The 22,209-nt window shown below is 41.8% G+C and overlaps 1 protein-coding gene across 1 annotated transcript in view; it reads left to right on the top strand.

The window, feature by feature from the left end:
• Positions 1-22,209, top strand: part of LOC122555262 (CD166 antigen-like) — a 311,111-nt gene that overhangs the window by 259,074 nt on the left and 29,828 nt on the right. Inside the window, exons 5-7 of the mRNA XM_043701077.1 lie at positions 2,159-2,246; positions 4,405-4,587; positions 14,376-14,500. Of these exons, the coding sequence (XP_043557012.1) occupies positions 2,159-2,246; positions 4,405-4,587; positions 14,376-14,500 (396 nt within the window). The remainder of the gene's footprint in view (positions 1-2,158; positions 2,247-4,404; positions 4,588-14,375; positions 14,501-22,209) is intronic.

Here is a 22,209-nt window from a genome sequence, read left to right as displayed (position 1 = left end):
CTGAGATGTGTTTTTTAACCGAAGAGAAACACCATCTCCACTTTCAGAAATCCAAAAGGTTTTGGCCATATCATTCCGTAACCACAAATTGTTAAGCACCTCAAGAGCCAATCACAAAGCTGTTGGTAGGCAAATAGTCATTGACAACTGTTCACCACTCATCTAATCCTGGCTGAGCTTCACTATATACACACCCCCTGGTGCTAGCCCATCTGCAACAGACCTCACCCACTGTGTGAACAAAACAGCAACGTAAATCTAACTTGGAATGAGTTTCGGTAACTTCTGAAAATGTGCAGTGATTATTTCTGCAGTTAATCCTGAGTCTTAAAACTACTTTTGCATTTCACTCCACAATCAAAATGAATTAAAAAAAAATGGTCCAGTGTTTACAGTTACTCATTTGTGGCCTAGTGAATAAAAGACTATGATTTGTATTAGCAAAATGATAAAATCCCTTTGCAACTGTTATTTAAGACAGTCATATCTGGTATTACTTACACACAGTATAGACCATTGTCATTTCAAATCAACTAATTGTTAGATGGGTTTGACAGATTCAGGAAATATAAACCTATGCTTTAGGCATTAATATTCTAAGAAAATCACAAGGAAGTGGAGTTTGTTTGTGAGGTTAAAATAAGTGGCTCGAAGATGATCAAATTCAGGTTTTAAAGACGAATACGTTGGTAACGTAGTCATCTTGTAAAGGGATCGAATGTTAGAGACAAGTTAAAAATCGGAAGGTTTGGAGTAAGACAACATTTACCCCTGAATATTTATAATAGTTAGAAATCTGTTGATCTCTGCCTTGAATATACTTATTAACTGAGCTTCCACAGTATTCTGAGGCAGTGAGAGAATTCCAAAGATTCATCACAAACTTTACTGAAGAAATTCTTCCTCATCTCAGCCAGGAATGGCCTGTTGTTTGTCCTGAGACTGTGTTCTCTGATTCTAGATCCTCGAACTAGGGGAGATACCCAGGCAGCATCTATCCAGTACTGATTTTTGTCTCGGTCAATGAGATCACCTCTCATTCCTCTAAATTCTAGAGAATAAAGGCCCAATCTATTCATTACTCCTTTTAAGACAATCTTGCCATCCCAATGATCATGTCCACAAGGCTTTATTACGTTCCCCCGAGGTAAGTAGATTCTCCTTTAGATAAGGAGACTAAAACTGTACACAGGCTCCTGATGCAGGCTTGTCTGTGAGATTGCAGTGTTGGACTATTACTGTTACTGTTGGACTTGAATTCTCCTGCAATAAAGGCTACTGTACCATTTGACTTCATTGCTTGCACCACTTGTGTGTGCACCTTTCAGTGACTTATGAAGGAAGGTCTTGCTACAATCTTGACAATAAAACATCATCAAAAAAGTGAATAAAACAGCCACTATAAATTGTTACATATGACTGTGATTTTTGGAAATGGAAAGGAATTGCGAGACAGTTTGCTGGCACTGATCTCTCAAATGGTTCATGCTTGTTGGAATCAATGGCATTTTCTATTCCTAAGAAATTCTTATGATCCTGTGAGTTGAATGATATTTTTAACATGCTTTATTTGTACTGATTAACTGAAAATGTTAATTACATTTCTAAAAGAAGATATTCCGTGAGTTTAAGTAAGTTCAGTAAGTTTAAGGCATCTCGTGCTGTAATGGAACCGAGAAGCCAACAAACATTTTATGATGGTGTCACGTTTTGAACGAATGCAAAAAATGCTTTTTTTAATATAGAAGTTTGATGTCCATTAGTACACCGGGAAGTTTCAATTACAGTTGAGGATCAGACAATATCAAAAGGATTTACACATCAGTTTACATATTTGACATGTTACCTTGGTGTAAAACTCTGTTGTGCCACCTCCTGTTGGTACCTATCAGGCATGTGGGCAGTTGTGCATTTCCAACCATGTTTGCTCTATCCATTAACATTAACTGGCATTCACCTCCATCAGACTATGTTAAGGCTGGTGTTAGGAAGGAGCATTGATCTTTGTCTCAAAAGTTTCCACACAAATTTCTGTACAGTTAAGTTCTCCAGTTGAGAAAATGTTGATGACTAATAAACACAAATGTCAAATATTATTACTGAAGTGTTTCCAGAAATCTGATAATTGTATTTTTTTGCTTGTTTCCATTTACCTCAGGTTGGTGTGTGTGTTGTGAACAATACCTACCCAATGCCCAATGTTACGTGGCAGCACAATGATGATAATGTGGACCTCAACAGCCCAGGTATGACTGTGGCTAGAATGGGTTTGCCATTTTTTGGTTGCTTTTCATTTATGCCATTTCTCATGGGGGCTGATAGATATGCTGCCTTCAGATTAGATAAATATTCTGCAAAGCTAGCATGTGATATTCGGCTGTTTGGCCACAGAACACGTCAGATTTCAGCCTAATCCTGTCCTTGCACAGAGTAAGCTTCACTGCATAGTAACTGGAGATTCAGGTGGCTGACCTACCACAGCACCTAAGCCAGTACCTCTTCCCTCCCTCTGCTCTGACGTCAGTAGTGTATGACTTTTAATTATGTCTCTCTCCGTTTTCTTGTCCTCTGACATCTACTCAGCCCTTCTTAGGTTGAAAAATCCAGTTTTCTTCAGATGGCAAAGGCCTGCATGTTTTGTCAATTGCTGAACAAATAGATGGGTTCATAGTTCCTTGAAAGTGGAGTCACAGTTAGATAGGATAGTGAAGAAGGCATTTGGTATGCTTGCCTTTTTGGTCAGTGCATTGGGAAGTCGTGTTGCAGCCGTACAGGACATTGGTTATACCACTATTGAATACTGCGTGCAGTTCTGGTCACCCTGCTATAGGAAGGATGTTGTGAAACTTGAAAGGGTTCAGAAAAGATTTACGAGGATGTTGCCAGGGTTGGAGTGTTTCAGCTGTATAGACAGGCTGAATGGGTTGGGGCTATTTTCCCTGGAGCATCAGAGGCTGAGGGGTGACCTTATAGAGGCTTATAAAATCATGAGGGGCATGGATAGGGTAAATAGTCAAGGAATTTTCCCTGAGGTGGGGAGTCCAAAACTAGAGGGCATAATTTTAAAGTAAGAGGGCAAAGATTTAAAAGGACCAAAGAGGCAGATTTTTCACGCAGAGGGTGGTGTGTGTATGGAATGAACTGCCAGAGAAAGTGATGGAGGCTGATACAATTACAACATTTAAAAGGTATCTGGATGGGTATATTAATAGGAACGGTTTAGAGGGATATGAGCCAAGTGCTGGCAAAGGGGGCTAGATTAATTTAGGATATCAGGTCACCATGGGTGAGTTGGACAAAGGGTCCATATCCATACTGTACATCTCTATGACTCAGATTAACATCCTTGAATATAATGGGGCTGGATTCCAGGAACTGTATTGTCTTCTACTCCAGTACAAACCAAGCAAGGTTAATTAAGATAACCAGTATGACCTGACTCTTTCTGACATATTAATCTGTTTGAAAACCCCTAATGCAGCAAATATTTGTATGCAAACATCAGTTTAAAAATAAGTTTTGAATCTAGTGAGAGAATTGGGGCCAGACTATTCAGGAGAAATGTTAGGAAGCACTTCTACAAACAGAGGGTGGTAGATGTTTGAAACTCTTCGACATGTGACAGCAGATGCTGGATCAGTTGTTAATTTTATTTTTGTGGCGCTGGAAAAGCGCAACCAGTCTGGCAGCATCCATGGAGCAGGAGAGTCGATATTTCGAGCATAAGTTCTTCTGAACTTGAGCCAAATAAAATTTTGTTAAGCAAAGATATGAAAGGGTATGGGCCAAAGGCATGTGTATAGAGTTAGACCACAGACGTGCAATGATCTTGTTGAATGGTGGAGCAGATTGGAGGGGCTAAATGGCCTACTCCTGTTCCTAAGTCCTAATCGGTGATCTTGCTTTGATAGTGTTTAAGGTCATCTTGATTGAAATGCCCTTCATAGAGGGATCAAGAACCAGAGGACAAAGGTTTAACATGATGAATGAAAGGTGAGATGATAAAGACTTCAAACGGGAAGTAGTTGTTATTATGGAAGGCACTGAGAAACAAAAACAGAAATTGCTGGAAAGTCTCAGCAGGTCTGTCAGTATCTGTGGAGAGAAAGCATAGTTAATGTTTCGGGTCCAGTGACCCTTCAGAATTTGTTGCTTAGATTTTCCTGCAATTTCTGATTTCCAGCATCTGCAGTTCTTTTGGGATTTTTATGCCCTGTGACAGAGGCAGAATCATAGCCTTTAAAAGGGATTCCAGTTACATTCTGAAGGAAAATGATCTGCAGAGTCATGGAGGAAGTTTAAAGTCAGACTAGCTAAATTACTCTTGTAGAGATTCAGCATGGGATTAATGGACCTCCTGTGCATTTTATAATGTTAATGAATGTTTTGCTTACTGTTTTCCAGATGTAAATGTTACCAATAATGTAGTTACTGATGAAAATGGTTTTTATGAAGTGCAATCTTCTCTGAGTTACTCGTCAAGAAGGGAGGAGGGAAAAGTTTCTTTTATCTGTACGGCAATTTACTTTGAAGGCCTGAACAAGACATCATCCAAAACATCTTCACCAGTCACTTTGTTGATCCACTGTAAGTAGTAGTTACCAAATCTGGTCCCAGCTAAGGTAGTGCTGAACATTGAATGAATTGAATGAAATGTATACTCTTCTGTCAAAATATGATTTTCGTTTACAGTCCCTTTCATTTCCTCAGGACGACACAACGCTTCCCAGTCAACGAATTGTCATCAGTTTACATGAAATAAGATCCAAGTTAAATGTCATCATTAGTCTGTTCATGTCTGTTTTGGTTGAAGGTTAAATGTTGGCCATGGGATACTAAGATAACTTGTTAGTGTGATCAAATCTTTTACATCTATCTGAATAGGCAAATGAGACTTTGGTTTATCAGCTCATCAAAAAGATAGGCCTTTTGATTGTGAAATATTTCTTTAATATTAAACTAAAACTTCAAGCTAAATTCACTAATTCAAGTGGAAATTGGAAACTAGCCTGCTGTCATTTACCACTGTTAAATATTTGTTTGTAAGGATTGAGTTGTTTTAGAGCCTAGTTACAACATATGTTGATACTGTACTATAGTGACCGAGTGTATATTCAAGACACATAAAATTTGTGTCAATTATTCTGTATTAGTTGTGCAGATTTTAAATATGCCCTTGTGACTTACCATCTCACATTAGTTTTCTCTCTTCTGTTATAACTCTCCTCTATTTCAGCACAATTATGAACTATGGTGAAAAATTCCAGGCTCAGCACCAGTCTCTTCAAACTCTCTCCTAAGGTTCAGTTTTCTTTCTGAATCCCTTGAATATATTAGTACCTTCCAAAGCAGCAAACTGGGACAGTCAGGTTCTTGGGGCTTAATACTGACTAGACACTGAACTGGATAAACCTTATAACCTTATAAATACTGTGGCAGGTCAGAGAGGTCATTTGTGAACCAAAGCCTGTCCACCATCAACAAGTCAGGAGTTTGAGGGAATACGCTCCCCTTGCCTGGATAGTTGGAGCTTGACAACACTAGGGAAGCTTGATACCAACCAGGACAGTGAACAGCAACGCCAGCTATCACATTCAACATGCACTCCCACACAGTGACAGTAGTGTGTATAATCGATCTGATTGACTGCAGTAGCTCACCTATGGCTTCTTCAACAGCAAGTTCCAAACTTGTAACCTCGACCACATAGGAGGACAAGAGCAGTAGATGTTTGGGAAGAGTTCAACCTGAACGCTCCCTTCCAAGCCACACATTGTCTTGACTTGGAACTATGGCACTGTTTTTTTCACGCTCCGTGGGTAAAATTCCTGAAACTCACTCTTTGAAAACACTGTGTGTAACCCTATTTCACATTGACTGCTACAATTTCAAGAAAGTGGCTTTCTACCATCCTCTGGAATGCAGTTAGGGATGGCAATGAATATTGGCCCTAGCCAGTGCCTTCTCCACATCTTTGTTTAAATTAATTGTGGGTTTGGGCATATTGGGTAGGCCAGGATTTATTACTCATCTTTTCTTATCCTTGAAAAGGTGGTGAGCTATAGTGTAGGGGCATGATCAATGCTGTTGGGGGTAGGGTTTCAGAATTTTGACCCAGTGACGATGAAGGAACAACAACTATCGTTCCAAGTCAGAATAGTGAGTAGCTTTCAGGGGAGCCTTCAGGTGATGGTGATCACATGCATCTGCAGCTTCCTAGATTGAAGTGGGTTTGGAAGGCGCTATCTAAGGAGCCTTGGTGAATTCCTGCATGGTACACACTGCAGTTACTGTGTATCAGAGTTGGAGTGAGTAAATGTTTGGGAATGTGCCAATCAAACCTGCTGTTTTATCCTGGATGGTGTCAAACTTCTTGTGTGGTTAGTGTTGCACCCTCCAGGCAAGTTCATCACACTCCTGAATTGTAACTTGTAGATAATGGATAGGCTTTGGAGAGTCAGGTGATGAGTTACTTGCTACAGGATTCTTAGCCTGTGACCTGCTCTTTTTACCCGTGTTTATGTAGTCCAGTTTCTGGTTAATGATAATGCCCAGGATGTTAACAGTGTGTGATTCAGCAACTTTAATGTCACTGATAGTTTGGGGGAATAGTTCGATTCTGTCTTGTAGGAGATGGTCATTACATCGTGCAAATGTTACTTGTTACTCGTCAACCTAAGTCTGTAAATTGTCCATGTTTTTCAGAATTTGGACACAGACTGCTTGTGTACCTGTGCTGAACATTGCGCAAACATTAGCAAACATCCTTACTTCTGACCTTATGATGGAGGGAACGTTATTAATGAAGCAGCTGAAGTTGATTAGGCCTAGCACACTATATTGACGAACTCCTGCACAGACTACCTCCAGCTGACATGACTGACTTTCAACAAACAAAAACTATCATTCTTTGTGGTAGATATGGCTCTAACCAGCAGAGAGTTAGCAACAAATTTCTATTGATTATAATTTTTTGAGGTCAAATCCGGCCTTGGGGTCAAATGCAGTCAACACCTCCCCCCCCCCCCCCCCACCGCCACTATCACCCTGCCCCAGCAATTCAGTTCTCTTGTCCCACATTTGAATCAAAGCTGGAGTGAGATCAGGAACTGAGTAGCGCTAGCAGAACCCAAACTCAGCAGGTTATTGCTGACAGATGTTGCTTGATAGTACTGTTGATGGTATCTTTCATCACTTTACTGAGGATTAAGAGTAGGCTGACCAGGGTGGTTTTGGCCTGGGCAATTTCTACATTGTCAGGTAGATACCAGTGTTGCATTCTGTAAAAGAATTTTAAAAATCACTACACCCTTCATCCTCTTGACCCACAGGCGAGCTTAACATATACTTGTTTTGCTTACCCTCCATCTAGTTCTGGTTGCTATTCTGCGTAACTTTGCAGATAAGGCACCCTTACAGTTAAGCCTTAGTATAAAATAGAAGACAGGGCCCTGATGATATTGACGTCTGGTTTGCTTATTTAAAGTGAGGACATCACTGGCATGGACTGATTCTCACTGCTGTCTGCAATTTAAAATTGCAGTCAGTCAAAGTACGTTGCAAAAGAAGTAGGTAAGTGTTCCCAGAGGTGCATCCCGGGAGCGAGTCCCGGACTGGAGGCTGGCACAGGAGGTGAGTCCTGAAGGCAAGTCCCAGGGATGAGCCCTGGACCAGAGGCCATCATGGGTTTGGGTGAACTGAAAGCAAGGCTTCAAGTTTTGAAGCCCAGGAATGGTCTGGTGATTTGGCCTAGTGTGGTCTAGAGGCTAGGTGCTAGCATTGACTTTGTGAAAAGGACTGAAACATTTAAAAATACTCAAATTATTCAGTCTTATGTTTGTTTGTTTGTTTATTTATTTATTATTCTTTCAATTCTGTAACAATACTTGAGTATCTGTCCTTAGTCCCTAAGGTGGCACAATTAGCAGCAACATTGCAAACTTTGCACTCAAATGAATGCGGTGAACATGACAATAAATGAATATTTTATTTATTTTAACACAATCCCATCCCCCATTTCTGTCCCATTGTGCTTAATGCCTCCTCATCCACTTAGTTGTCAACACATTATCCATCTTCAATTATTTTCCTACATTATGCAACTCCGTGAGATTGCCCTTGCTTGCTGACACACTTCTTCATATGATAGTAGCCAGTGATTCACAAGAATCAACTTCACTTTTGGGACTGGAATGTTATTGCTGAAGCTACTATTCTTGGCTTTCACCACTTGCTCTCACCTGCGTGCTGCCATGACATTATTTATAAACATGAGAAAAGTGTGAAATGATAACCCATAGGCATAAAATCAAATATAATTACAGACATCAAGAAAGAAGAGAAAGCCAAAGTATTACTTGAGTCATGACACTGTAGTCCCAGCCTATACCATAAGGTGCACGTGTCACATCTTAGTCATTCACTGAAAAATACCATCAGCAATCCCAATAGTCATGGACAGTAATGCTGGCAAATTTTAAATCCTAACTAAAGTTCAGCAGGAAAGTGAGGCAGGACAGATTTTTTGATTTTCTACAGTTCTGCAAAAGAAACTGTCAGGAACACCATCTAGAATAACAACAGTAATAAGGTAATTTCAAGCATTCAGTGTTGAAGTTAGTGGAGAGTAAATCTTTAAACTAATTCATCATTGGCTGAAGACAGACCTGTGGGAAAGCAGGTGGCATTATTTTGATTACACAATTGCTGTAATAAAACTGTTAAATTGCTTACAGCATGTGATTTATGGCATAGTCAGTCAGATCTGGATCTAATTATTTTATTGTGATTGTTTTATAATAATTCTGTTGTAATGTTTTTAACCAACCTATTTGGATCTGAGATGACATACCTCCATGGCAGGTGGGACTTGAGTCTGGCTTTCTGGCCCAAAAATAGGGACACTGCCATATGCTGCCAGACCCCTTGACTATATATTAGCTCCCATATAAATCACCTTTTAAACTAATTAAAACTTGACAGTTGCAAAAGGATTTTTCTGCAGTCATTGAAACACAATCCTGCAATTAGCATACAAGTGAAAGTCAAATACTACAGATGTTAGAGAACTGAAATAAAAACAGAAATATTACTAAAAAGGAGAGATGACATTGACACTTTCCATCTTGCACTTATCAGAACTAGGACAGAAGTACACTATTATAGAGCATGAGAAGAGGAAGATGATTTTATTATTCACTCATGGAGCATGGACATTGCTAGCTGAGTCAGCATTTATTGCCCATCCCTAGTTGCCTTTGAGAATGTGATTGTGAGCTGCCTTCTCCTTTAGTCCATGTGCTGTAGGTAGACCCACAGTGTCATTAAGGAGGGAATGCCAGGATTTTGACACAGTGATAGTGAAGGATTCAGGATTTATTTTCATTATTTGTATTGGTTAGTCCGTCATTGGCATAGAGATGCATCAAGAACAGCTAACTGTCAATCTTATTTCTCAGACTAGACAGAGAGATTCTCATTTGTCAGATTATTCCTGATGGGCTGCCTCTACGATTCTTTATGAAAAAAAGGTGCAATGCACGTGAAATTATTTTTGCCTACATAAAACAGGGTCCTAAGTATTAACATAACTTCAAACTGATGTAGCTTTGTACATATACAAACACATACACATTGCAAGAAGGACCTGTGCCCGAAACGTCGAATCTCCTGTTCCCTGGATGCTGCCTGACCTGCTGTGCTGTTCCAGCAATAAAGTTTCAACATACACATTGCAACCTCAACTCCAGTCAGTTTATGATGTAACATTCAGCACAGTCTCGTTTATCTCCTAAATAACTTCCAAGAACAGAATCTTATTTAATGGTGGATATAGTTTTCTGAGGTTTAAGATACAAACTGGTTGAGCGTGATCAGTATGCTGCCTACTGTGAATGGTCAACAGGATGTGCTTTTTAAATACGGTCTCCGTAATTGGACATAAAGCTAATGTGTCTGACATCACATTAGCATCTACGTGTTCTGACTATGACACTGTCCTCCATTGATTACATCCTCCCCAGCCCCTGATTTTGTATGGGTGTGTTGGCTCACAGCACAGTAGACCTTTCTAATATCCATACCTACCATTAACACCTAACCTCATTTATATATTTCCTTCACACCCATAAAGTGAGGGACTAGTGCTTTTGATCAGGGCACCCTGTCCATATTCCACTTGTTCTTCTTCCTCCTTAGTCATTAGCAGAAACCCCGCCTTTTTTCACTCCTTCAGTTCCAAAGAAGAGTCATATCAGACTCAAAATGTTAAATTCTGTTTCTGTCTCCACCAATGCTAATAGACCTGTTGAGGTTTTCCAACAGTTTTTATTGCTGCAAATGGCATTTACTACTTTACAGTCAGGACTTGAAGAATTTTATTGTTGCTTGGTTTATCCTGCACTGACAGGAATCTGTGTAATATGGCAGCAATTTTTCTTTTATATTACAAACCGCTGTGATTGCTGGTTTAAATAAGTCTGGTGTCCAAAATGTATGCTTATTATAATCCTTGATACCCACAAGTGCAATTGTGATTCTCCCTCTCATGCAAGAGCAACTAGTATTTCTGCAACAACTTTGATACAGCAAAGCATTCAACAAATACTTTAGAGGTGTGCTATCAAGCAATATTTGGTTATTTACTAGGGCTCACATTAGAAAAGACTATGAAAAGCTTAATCAAAGAGGTAAATTTTGTGCAGCATCTTTAAAAGAGGTAGATGGGTAAATGGGAAGGAATGCTAAAGTTTAGAGCTCAGCAGCTGAAGGTGCTCCTGCCTGTGGTGATTTAAAATTGGGGATGAGAAAGAGCCTAGAATTAGAGGAGTGCAAATACCTCAGAACATTGCAGGACTGAAGGAGATTAAAACATAGGGTTGATGACATGAAGAATTTTGAACATAATGAGAATATTTAATTTGACGCATTGCTTAGTGGAAGCCATTGTGGGTCAGCAGCATCACAGCAATGATGGGTGAGGAGAATTTGGTGAAAATTAGCTTAATAGCGACTGTGCTTTGGATGAGTTTAAGTCTATAGAACAAGCAGGTGGGAGACCAAACAGGAGGGCGTAGAAGTAGGCAAGTCTGAAGGTATGTTTTGGAGCTTCAACGTAAGATAGTTGGGACTGAGTCTTTCTGCATTATAGGAGGCAGTTTACCCGACTTGGTGTCACTGTAGTGACATGTTTGGAACCATAGCAATTTTTTAAAAAGCCTGTTTATAAACTAACACTGATAGTATTTCATGTAAAATCCCCATAAAAAAATGAAGTTAAAAATCACAAAACACCAGGTTATAGTCCAACAGATTTAATTGGAAGCACTAGCATTTGGAGCTCCGCTCCTTCATCAGGTGGTTGTGGAGGGCACAATTGTAAGGCACAGAATTTATAACAAAAGTTTACAGTGTGATGTAACTGAAATTATACATTGAAAAATACCTTGATTGTCTGTTGAGTCTTTCATCTGTTCGAATACCATAATAGTTTCACTTCTTTCATGTATAAATCACAAACTTTTTTTAAAAGTTGCATTCTCTGGTTAGCTGTAACAATTGCTGTTAGCTAGACAATATGTTGAAGGTGTTAGCCCCCCATCCCATGTACCCCTCGTGTAGGCGACTTCTACTGCCTTCCAAAGGTACACAAAGCCAACATACCGGGACGTCCCATCGTATCAGGCAATGTGACCCTGTGTGAGTGTCTCTCCGGCTATGTTGAAGGCATCTTGTACAGGGGATCCCAAGCTTCTGTCGCGACATTACGGATTTCTTACAGAAACTCAGCACCCACAGACCAGTCGAACCAGGAACATTCCTCGTCACAATGGACGTTTCCACACTCTACACCAACGTTCTCCACAATGATGGCATCGCGGCAACTGCCTCAGTACTCAACACCAACAACTGCCAGTCTCCAAACACCATTCTACAACTCATCCGCCTTATCCTTGATCACAACGTCTTCACCTTTGACAACCAGTTCTTCATCCAGACACATGGAACATCCATGGGGACCAAATTTGCATCCCAATATGCCAACATCTTCATGCACAGGTTCAAACAAGACTTCTTCTCTACGGAGGATCTCCAACCAACATTATACACCAGGTACATTGACGACATTTTCTTCCTGTGGACCCATGGCAAGGAGTCACTGATAAAACTACACAATGACATCAACAAGTTTCATCCCACCATCAAACTCACCATGGACTACTCTCGCCTATCTGTCTCATTCTTGGACACCTGCATCTCCATCAAGGATGGACACCTCAGCACCACACTCTACCGCAAACCCACAGACAACCTCACAATGCTACACTTCTCCAGCTTCCACCCAAAACATATTAAAACAGCCATCCCATATGGACCAGCCTTACCCGTACACCAGATCTGCTCAGATGAGGAGGAACGTGACAGGCACCTGGAAGTACTCGGATGCCCTCCTAAGAACAGGTTATGATGCTCAACTCATCGACCGCCAGTTCCGACGTTCCACAGCAAGGAACCGTAATGACCTCCTCAGGAAACAGACACGTGCTGCATCCGACAGGGTACCCTTCGTTGTTCAGTATTTCCCAGGAGCTGAAAAACTACGCCATGTTCTTCGTGACCTGCAGCACGTTATCAATGAGGATGAGGACCTCGTGAAGACCTTCCCCCCCGCACCCCCCACCTCCACTGCTTGCCTTTAAACAACCGCCAAACCTCAAACAGATCATTGTTCGTAGCAAGTTGCCTAGCTCTGAGGATAACGCCATACAACCCTGTCATGGTAGGCACTGCAAGACGTATCAGAGTGTGGACATGGATACCACCATTACGCGTGGGGACACCTCCCACCGTGTACATGGCATGTACTCATGTGACTCAGCCAACGTTGTCTATCTTGTACGTTGCAGGCAGGGATGCCCGGAGGCATGGTACATTGGGGAAACTGAGCAAAGGCTACGACAACGGATGAATGGGCACCGCGCAACAATCAACAGACAGGAGGGTTCTCTCCCAGTTGGGGAACACTTCAGTGGTCCCGGACATTCGACCTCGGACCTTCGGGTGACCATCCTCTCAAGGCGGACTACAGGACAGGCAGCAGTGAAAAGTGGCCGAGCAGAGGCTGATAGCTAAGTTCTGTACCCATAGGGAGGGCCTCAACCGGGACCTTGGGTTCATGTCACATTACAGGTGATCACCATTGCACTATGCACGCACGCACACTCCTGTGTACACACACACACATGCATCCTCTCAGACTTAGACCACTCTACACTCTCATACACATGCACTCTCTCTCACAGACACACGCAACCCCCCCCACCCCAGACACACACACACTCATATGGACCCCCTCACAGACTTAAGACACTCTATACTCACATACACTCTCTCTCACTCTCACAACCTCCCAACCCAGACAGACAGACGCACACACACACGCACACACTCTCTCACGCGCACACAAAGGCCCACATGCACACATATATGTTTGTGGGGTGAATTTGTACTTGTGGAGTTACATTGTACTTTGCTCAAAAACTGCATGGATTCATATAAAACTCTGTTATCTTACTTTTTATGGCACAGATAGAGAACACGGGGGCTAACACCTTCAACATATTGTCTAGCTAACATCGATTGTTACAGTTAACCTGAGAAGGAAACTTTTTTTAAAAAAAAGTTTTGTGATTTACACATGAAAGAAGTGAAACCGTCATGGTATTAGAACAGATGAAAGACTCAACAGACAATCCAGGTATTTTTCAATGTATAATTTCAGTTACATCACACTGTAAACTTTTGTTATAAATTCTGTGCCTTACAATTGTGTCTTCCACAACCACCTGACGAAGGAGCGACACTCCAAAAGCTAGTGTGCTTCCAATTAAACCTGTTGGACTATAACCTGGTGTTGTGAGATTTTTAACTTTGTACACCCCAGTCCAACACCAGCATCTCCAAATCATAAAAAATGAAAATAGGCATATAACCACTGCCTTGTGAAAGTGTGATCACATAGTGAATGTATCCAGCTAGTAAATTGATCCAAAAGGGAAGGCTTCAAAGTTCAGTTCTGTTTAGATTGAATTGGTTGACTCAGTTCGGGAGCACACTTCAAAGAGCCTCTAGGCTTCTGGAATAGAGAGAGGATCCAATCAACCCGTGGTGTTGCTCTTCATCACTCTAGGGTGATAGCTTGATATCCAATCCAGGAGTGGACAACGAGAAGTCTGCAGGTTGGAAACACTGCCTCGATTTCACTTTAGAAATGCAGTGAAATAGGATTTGTTGATGATAAAATAGATTCATTATGTGAAAGATATGAACAATTCTCTGGAGTGTAAAAGCTAACATATAGTGTTCATTTTGGCCAGACAAATCTTCAAAGGTTTCATTGCAAGTGACCCCAGCACAAGACGTCGAAGAAGGAACAAATGTTACAATATCGTGCTCAGGTGATGGGTATCCTCGTCCAGAAAACTTCAACTTCATGAAAAGTGTAAGTTAAATAGAACCATTACATTAGTTATTAATTATTGTCCTTCATTTAATAATGATTTGTTCCTTCTAAAACCCTTTACCATTTGTAAATTCCCTTTTCATTGCAAAGTCCACTCTGACCCTGTCAATTGCCGTCCATCACGTGGATGGAAGTTCCAGTGCTCATATCTTGATTCTGAAACGATGGAATTCCAACGCTAAGTGTCACCACTGTTTCTCAGGGGAGAGAGGTTGCCATTCTTCCATCAGAGTTTCAATAGAACCCCAGTGTGATATTTGCACTTCAATATGTACTTTGACAAGCATAATAGTGTCATAGGTATTGTGTATTTCACATCCATAAGTACATGTACATCTATTTTTATCTTAAATGCAAATATAGAGGGCTGAAAGAAAAATACTTTTCTTAAAAATATTAACCTTATGCCTATAGATGGATTGTTATTACTTCATTGTTAAAGTTAAAAAATCATATAACACCAGGTTATAGTCCAACAGGTTTATTTGGATGTATCGGCTTTTGGAGCCTGCTCCTTCACGTAGCTAGAAGATCAGAGGACACAATTTATAGTAAAAGATCAAAGTGTCATACAACTGATGCGATGTATTGAGCAAACCTAGATTGCTCTGGATTCTGGGTAATCCAAGATGGAGGATAGGAAAAATTTCTGGCTGTAACAGCTGCTCATATTTTTTTGAGGTATTTTAGGTGCTGGAGGTGATTTCCTCTAATTCCAGGAGCAGTAATTACTGTTTTATATGCTGTTGCATTGTTTTGGAACTTTGGGGAAAAAAATGTCAAAACAACAGCAGTTTTAAAAGGGAGAAGAACCGACAAAGGAAGCACATGGTGAGGTCATTGCAGGAGACAGAGAGAGAGAGAGAGAGAGAGAATCGGCACAGTTACTGCCTTTGCTGTTTTGAATTCCTGTATCGTTGGACATCAGAGTGCGTCAGGGAAAATTAAGTGAAATTCACAACTAATCTTGGAGGAACCTGTTTGGGTGAAGTTCACAGCACAGAATCAGATATGTTAATCGTTATTTTAAGTGTGTCCAACAGAGGCTGCAGTAGTGAGTAGAGTAGGTTCTTTCTTGATTATATGTTTTTGGAGATATGTCTCTTGAATAAACTTAAAATATAAGCCATAACTATTAATTTAACCTGGGGCAGTGTTTTGTAGAGGAATAAGACGGTGTTATTTTATGGGTCTGTAGATTGTGAAGGAGCAAAAATGGCCTTTAGTACAGTGGTATATACTTCTTGTCAGGTGTGGGAATTTAAAGAGAGTTTAAGGGTTACTGTGGATTATATCTGCCATAAGTACTGTTGGATGCAAATCTTAACAGATCGAATGGATCAGTTGGAGAGACAGTTAGAAGCAATGAGGAATTTGCAACAGCAACAGTATGTGATGGATGGCACTTATAGGAATGGGAGAAAGTCTCAGATACAGTCACATAGATGGATTAACTCCAGGAAAAGTAAGAGAGGTAGGCACCGAGGGCAGGAGTCTTTTGTCGATATACCCATTTCAAACAGATATGATGTTTTGGAAAATGTAGGGACTGATGGATTCTCAAGGGAACATAGCACAAACAGCCAAGTTTCTGGTATTGAGATTGACTCTAATGCAACGCGGGGTACGTCGGCTTCCAAGAGATCAATTGTGTTAGGGGATTCTCTAGTCAGAGGTACAGACAGGCGTTTCAGTGGCCAGCAGCGAAAAATAAGAATGGTGTGTTGTTTCCCTGGTGCCAGGATCAAGGATGTCTCAGAGAGGGTGCAGAATATTCTTAAGGGGGGAAGGGGCCAGCAAGAGGTCATTGTCCACATTGGAACCAACGACATAGGAAGGGAAAAGGCTGAGATTCTGAAGGGAGATTACAGAGAGTTAGGCAGAAATTTATAAAGGAGGTCCTCAAAGGTAGTAATATCTGGATTACTCCCAGTGCTACGAGCTAGTGAGGGCAGGAATAGGAGGATGCATGGCTGAGGAGCTGGTGTATGGGGGAAGGATTCACATTTTTGGACATTGGAATCTCTTTTGGGGTAAAAGTGACCTGTACAAGAAGGACGGATTGCACCTAAATTAGAAGGGGACTAATATACTGGCAGGGAGATTTGCTAGAGCTGCTCGGGAGGATTTAAACTAGTAAGGTGGGGGGGTGGGGACCCAGGGAGATAGTGAGGAAAGAGATCAATCTGAGACTGGTACAGTTGAGAACAGAAGTGAGTCAAACAGGCAGGGGCAAGGTAGGACTAATTAATTAAACTGCATTAATTTTGATGCAAGAGGCCTAACAGGGAAGGCAGATGAACTCAGGGCATAGTTAGGAACATGGGACTGGGATATCATAGCAATTACAGAAACATGGCTCAGGGATGGGCAGGACTGGCAGCTTAATGTTCCAGGATACAAATGTTACAGGAAGGATAGAAAGGGAGGCAAGAGAGGAGGGGGAGTGGTGTTTTTGGTGAGGGATAGCATTACAGCTGTGCTGAGGGAGGATATTCCTGGAAATACATCCAAGGAAGTTATTTGGGTGGAACTAAGAAATAAGAAACGAATGATCACCTTATTGGGATTGTATTGTAGACCCCCAATAGTCAGAGGGAAATTGAGAAACAAACTTGGAATGAAATCGCAGCTATCTGTAAGAATAATAGGATGGTTATGGTCGGGGATTTTAACTTTCCAAACATAGACTGGGACTGCCATAGTGTTAAAGGTTTAGATGGAGAGGAATTTGTTAAGTGTGTGCAAGACAATTTTCTGATTCAGTATGTGGATGTACCTACTAGAGAAGGTGCAAAACCTGACTTACTCTTGGGAAATAAGGCAGGGTGTCAATGGGGGAGCACTTTGGGGCCAGCGACCATAATTCTATTAGATTTAAAATAGTGATGAAAAAGGATAGACCAGATCTAAAAATTGAAGTTCTAACTTGGAGTAAAGCCAATTTTGACTGTATTAGGCAAGAACTTTCAAAAGCTGATTGGGGGCAGATGTTCACAGGGAAAGGGACGGCTGGAAAATGGGAAGCCTTCAGAAATGAGATAACAAGAATCCAAAGAAAGTATATTCCTGTCAGGATGAAAGGGAAGGCTGGTAGGTATAGGGAATGCTGGATGACAAAAGAAATTGAGGGTTTGGTTAGAAAAAGAAGGAAGCATATGTCAGCTTTAGACAGGATAGATCAAGTGAATCCTTCGAAGAGTATAAAGGAAGTAGGAGTATACTGAAGAGGGAAATCAGGAGGGCAAAAAGGGGACATGAGATAGCTTTGGCAAATAGAATTAAGGAGAATCCAAAAAGTTTTCACAAATACATTAAGGATAGAAGGGTAACTAGGGAGAGAATAGGGCCCCTCAAATATCAGCAAGGTGCCTTTGTGTGGAACTGCAGAAAATGGGGGAGATATTAAATGAGTATTTTGCATCAGTATTTACTGTAGAAAAGGATATGGAAGATATAGACTGTAGGAAAATAGGTGGAGAAAGTGAGGACTGCAGATGCTGGAGATCAGAGCTGAAAATGTGTTGCTGGAAAAGCACAGCAGGTCAGGCAGCATCCAAGGAACAGGAGAATTGTCGTGTTGCTATGGCTGGAGGAAGAGCGCCTCATCTTCCGCCTAGGAACCCTCCAACCACAAGGGATGAACTCAGATTTCTTCAGTTTCCTCATTTCCCCTCCCCCTCCCCCCACCTTGTCTCAGTCAAATCCCTCAAACTCAGCACCGCCATCCTAACCTACAATCTTCTTCCTGAACTCTCCGCGCCTACCCCCACTCCGGCCTATCACCCTCACCTTGGCTTCCTTCCACCTATCACATTTCCAATGCCCCTCCCCCAAGTCCCTCCTCCCTACCTTTTATCTTAGCCTGCTGGACACACTTTCCTCATTCCTAAAGAAGGGCTCATGCCCGAAACGTCAGGTCTCCTGTTCCTTGAATGCTGCCTGACCTGCTGTGCTTTTCCAGCATCACATTTTCAGCTCGTGTAGGAAAATAGGTGGTGACATCTTGCAAAATGTCCATATTACAGAGGAGGAAGTGCTGGATGTCTTGAAACAGTTAAAGGTGGATAATTCCCCAGGACCTGATCAAGTCTACCCTAGAACTCTGTAGGAAGCTAGAAAAGTGATTACTGGGCCTCTTGCTGAGATATTTGTATCACCGATAGTCACAGGTGAGGTCTGGAAGACTGGAGCTTGGCAAGTGTGGTGCCACTGTTTAAGAAGGGCGGTAAAGACAAGCCAGGGAACTATTGACCAGTGAGCCTGACCTCCGTGGTGGGCAAGTTGTTGGAGGGAATCCTGAGGGACAGGATGTACATGTATTTGGAAAGGCAAGGACTGACTAGGGATAGTCAACATGGCTTTGTGCATGGGAAATCATGTCTCACAAACTTGATTGAGTTTTTTGAAGAAGTAACAATGATGAGGGCAGAGCAGTAGATGTAATCTATACGGACTTCAGTAAGGCTTTTGACAAGGTTCCCCATGGGAGATTCATTAGCAAGGTTAGATCTCATGGGATACAGGGAGAACTAGCCATTTGGATACGGAACTGGCTGAAAGGTAGAAGACAGAGGGTGGAGGTGGAGGGTTGTTTTTCAGACTGGAGGCCTGTGACCAGTGGAGTGCCACAAGGATCGGTGCTGGATCCTCTACTTTTTGTCATTTACATAAATGATTTGGATGGGAGCATAAGAGGTACAGTTAGTAAGTTTGCAGATGACACCAAAATTGGAGGTATAGTGGACAGCGAAGAGAGTTACCTCCGACTACAACAGGATCTCGACCAGATGGGTCAATGGGCTGAGAAGTGGCAGATGGAGTTTAATTCAGATAAATGCGAGGTGCTGCATTTTAAGAAAGCAAAACTTAGCAGGACTTATACGTTTAATGGTAAGGTCCTAAGGAGTGTTGCTGAACAAAGAGACCTTGGAGCGCAGGTTCATGGCTCCTTGAAAGTGAAGTCGCAGATAGATAGGATAGTGAAGAAGGCATTTGGTATGCTTTCCTTTATTGGTCAGAGTATTGAGTACAGGAGTTGGGAGGTCATGTTGTGGCTGTACAGGAAATTGGTTAGGCCACTGTTGGAATATTGCATGCAATTCTAGTCTCCTTCCTATCGGAAAGATGTTGTGAAACTTGAAAGGGTTCAGAAAAGATTTAGAAGGATGTTGCCAGAGGTGGAGGATTTGAGCTATAGAGAGAGGCTGAACAGGCTGGGGCTGTTTCCCCTGGAGCGTCAGATGCTGAGGGGTGACCTTATAAGGTTTACATAATTATGAGGAGCATGGATAGGATGAATAGACAAAGTCTTTTCCCTGAGATCGGGGAGTCCAGAACTAGAGGGTATAGATTTAGGGTGAGAGGGGAAAGATATAAAAGAGACCCCGAGGGGCAACCTTTTCATGCAGAGGGTGGTATGTGTATGGAATGTGCTGCCAGAGGAAGTGGTGGAGGCTGGTACAATTGCAACATTTAAGAGGCATTTGGATGGGTATATGAATAGGAAGGGTTTGGAGGGGTAAGGGCCGGGTGCTGGCAGGTGGGTTGGGAGGGGTCTGTTTCCATGTTGTACATCTCTATGACTCTATAACTCCACTGCACTGTACACTTCACAAGCACCCATACTCATGATCATATTTACACAGACCCCCCCCCCTCATTCACAGACACAAACACTCACAAACACATGTACACCCTCTCACAGGTGCATACTTTGTCACACTCGCACATGCACTCTATCAAGCACGTATACCCACATACTCCCATGTGCACGCGCACACACCCACCCCACACACAGACACACCTCCTCTCTGCACGCACACGCATGCACACAAACGCCTCGCTCTCACTCTTATACATGTATACATCTATGGGGTTAACGTGCATTTGCAAATTTGTATTTTCCGATGCCTTCTATTTTGTTCAAGAAGCACACAATCTGTCGGCAGTCAGTCCATGTGACATTTTATAAATTCCTACTTTGGAAATAGAACCAGTCTGACTCAAGATTGGTACACCTGATGGATTCTAACCTTACACCTTTAATACATTGTCTGAGCTGAGATGTGACTTTCTTTTTAAAAAATAAAACCTTAAGTTATCTTGGGAATACGAAAGAAATTCTGGGATTTAAATGTTAATCAGTTGAAACCTGCAATCTCATGCTAAGTGATTAAAGACTTAACAGCAATCCAGATTTGTTCAATACATCGCATCAGTTGTATGACACTTTGATCTTTCACTATAAATTCGATGTCCTAAGATCCTGCCCCACTAGCTACTTGATGAAGGAGCAGTGCTCCGAAAGCTTGTCCTTTCGATTAAATCTGTTGGACTATAACCTGGCGTTGTGTGATTTTTTAACTTGGTCCACTCTGCTCCAACACCGGCACCTCCACATCATTGTAAAAGCCTCTCTTCACATCAGCAAAAATGCACTTTTTAAATTATTCATTTATGGGCTGTGGCATCACTGGCAAGGCCAGCATTTATTGCCCACCCCTAATTAACCACAGGGAGTTGAGAGTCAGCCATGTTAATGTGGGCCTGGAATCACATGGCTGCCACACCAGGTAATGACAGCAAATTTCCTTCCCTAAAGGACATTCGTGAACCAGATGGTTTTTCAAGAAATCACTACACACTGAGTCCTAGATTTTTCCATGGTCTGATTGAAGCATGGGTCACCAGAACATTACCTGGATCCCTGGATTAATAGCTACTGTGTGTCCTAGATATGTACTTGTCAGGCAGGGAGGAAGCTGTATAGCATGAGAGCCATGGTTTATGCAGGAAGTGGAATCTCTGGTCAAGAGGAAGAAGAAGGCTTATGTTAGGATGAGATGTGAAGGCTCAGTTAGGGCGCTTGAGGGCTACAAGGTAGCCAGGAAAGACCTAAAGAGAGCTCAGAAGAGCCCGGAGGAGACATGAGAGTGTGTTGGCGGATAGGATCAGGGTAAACCCTAAGGCCTTCTATAGGTATTTAAGTACTAAAAGAATGACAAGAGTAAGATTAGGGCTAATCCAGGATAGTAGTGGGAAGTTGTGTGTGGAGTCAAAGGAGATAGGGGAAGCACTAAATGAATATTTTTCAACAGTATTCACTCTAGAAAACGACAATGTTGTCGAGGATAATACTGAGATACAGGCTACTAGACTAGGTGTGATTGAGGTTCACAAGGAGGAGGTATTAGAAATCCTGCAGAGTGTGAAAATAGATAAGTCCCCTGGGCCGGATGGGATTTATCCTAGGATCCGCTGGGAAGCCAGGGAGGAGATTGTCGAACCTTTGGCATTGATCTTTAAATCGTCATTGTCTACAGGAAGAGTGCCAGAAGACTGGAGGATAGCAAATGTGGTTCCCCTGTTCAAGAAGGGGAGCAGAGACAACCCCGGTAATTATAGACCAATGAGCCTTACTTCAGTTGTTGGTAAAGTGTTGGAAAAGGTTATAAGAGATAGGATTTATAATCATCTAGAAAAGAATAATTTGATTAGGGATAGTCAGCACGGTTTTGTGAAGGGTAGGTCGTGCCTCACAAACCTGATTGAGTTCTTTGAGAAGGTGACCAAACAGGTAGATGAGAGTAAACCGGTTGATGTGGTATATATGGATTTCAGCAAGGCGTTCGATAAGGTTCCCCACAGTAGGCTATTGTACAAAATGCGAAGGAATGGGATTGTGG

This window comes from Chiloscyllium plagiosum, chromosome 12, assembly GCF_004010195.1.
Source record: "Chiloscyllium plagiosum isolate BGI_BamShark_2017 chromosome 12, ASM401019v2, whole genome shotgun sequence".
Lineage (NCBI taxonomy): Eukaryota > Metazoa > Chordata > Chondrichthyes > Orectolobiformes > Hemiscylliidae > Chiloscyllium > Chiloscyllium plagiosum.
This window is presented reverse-complemented; position numbering and strand designations above follow the sequence as displayed.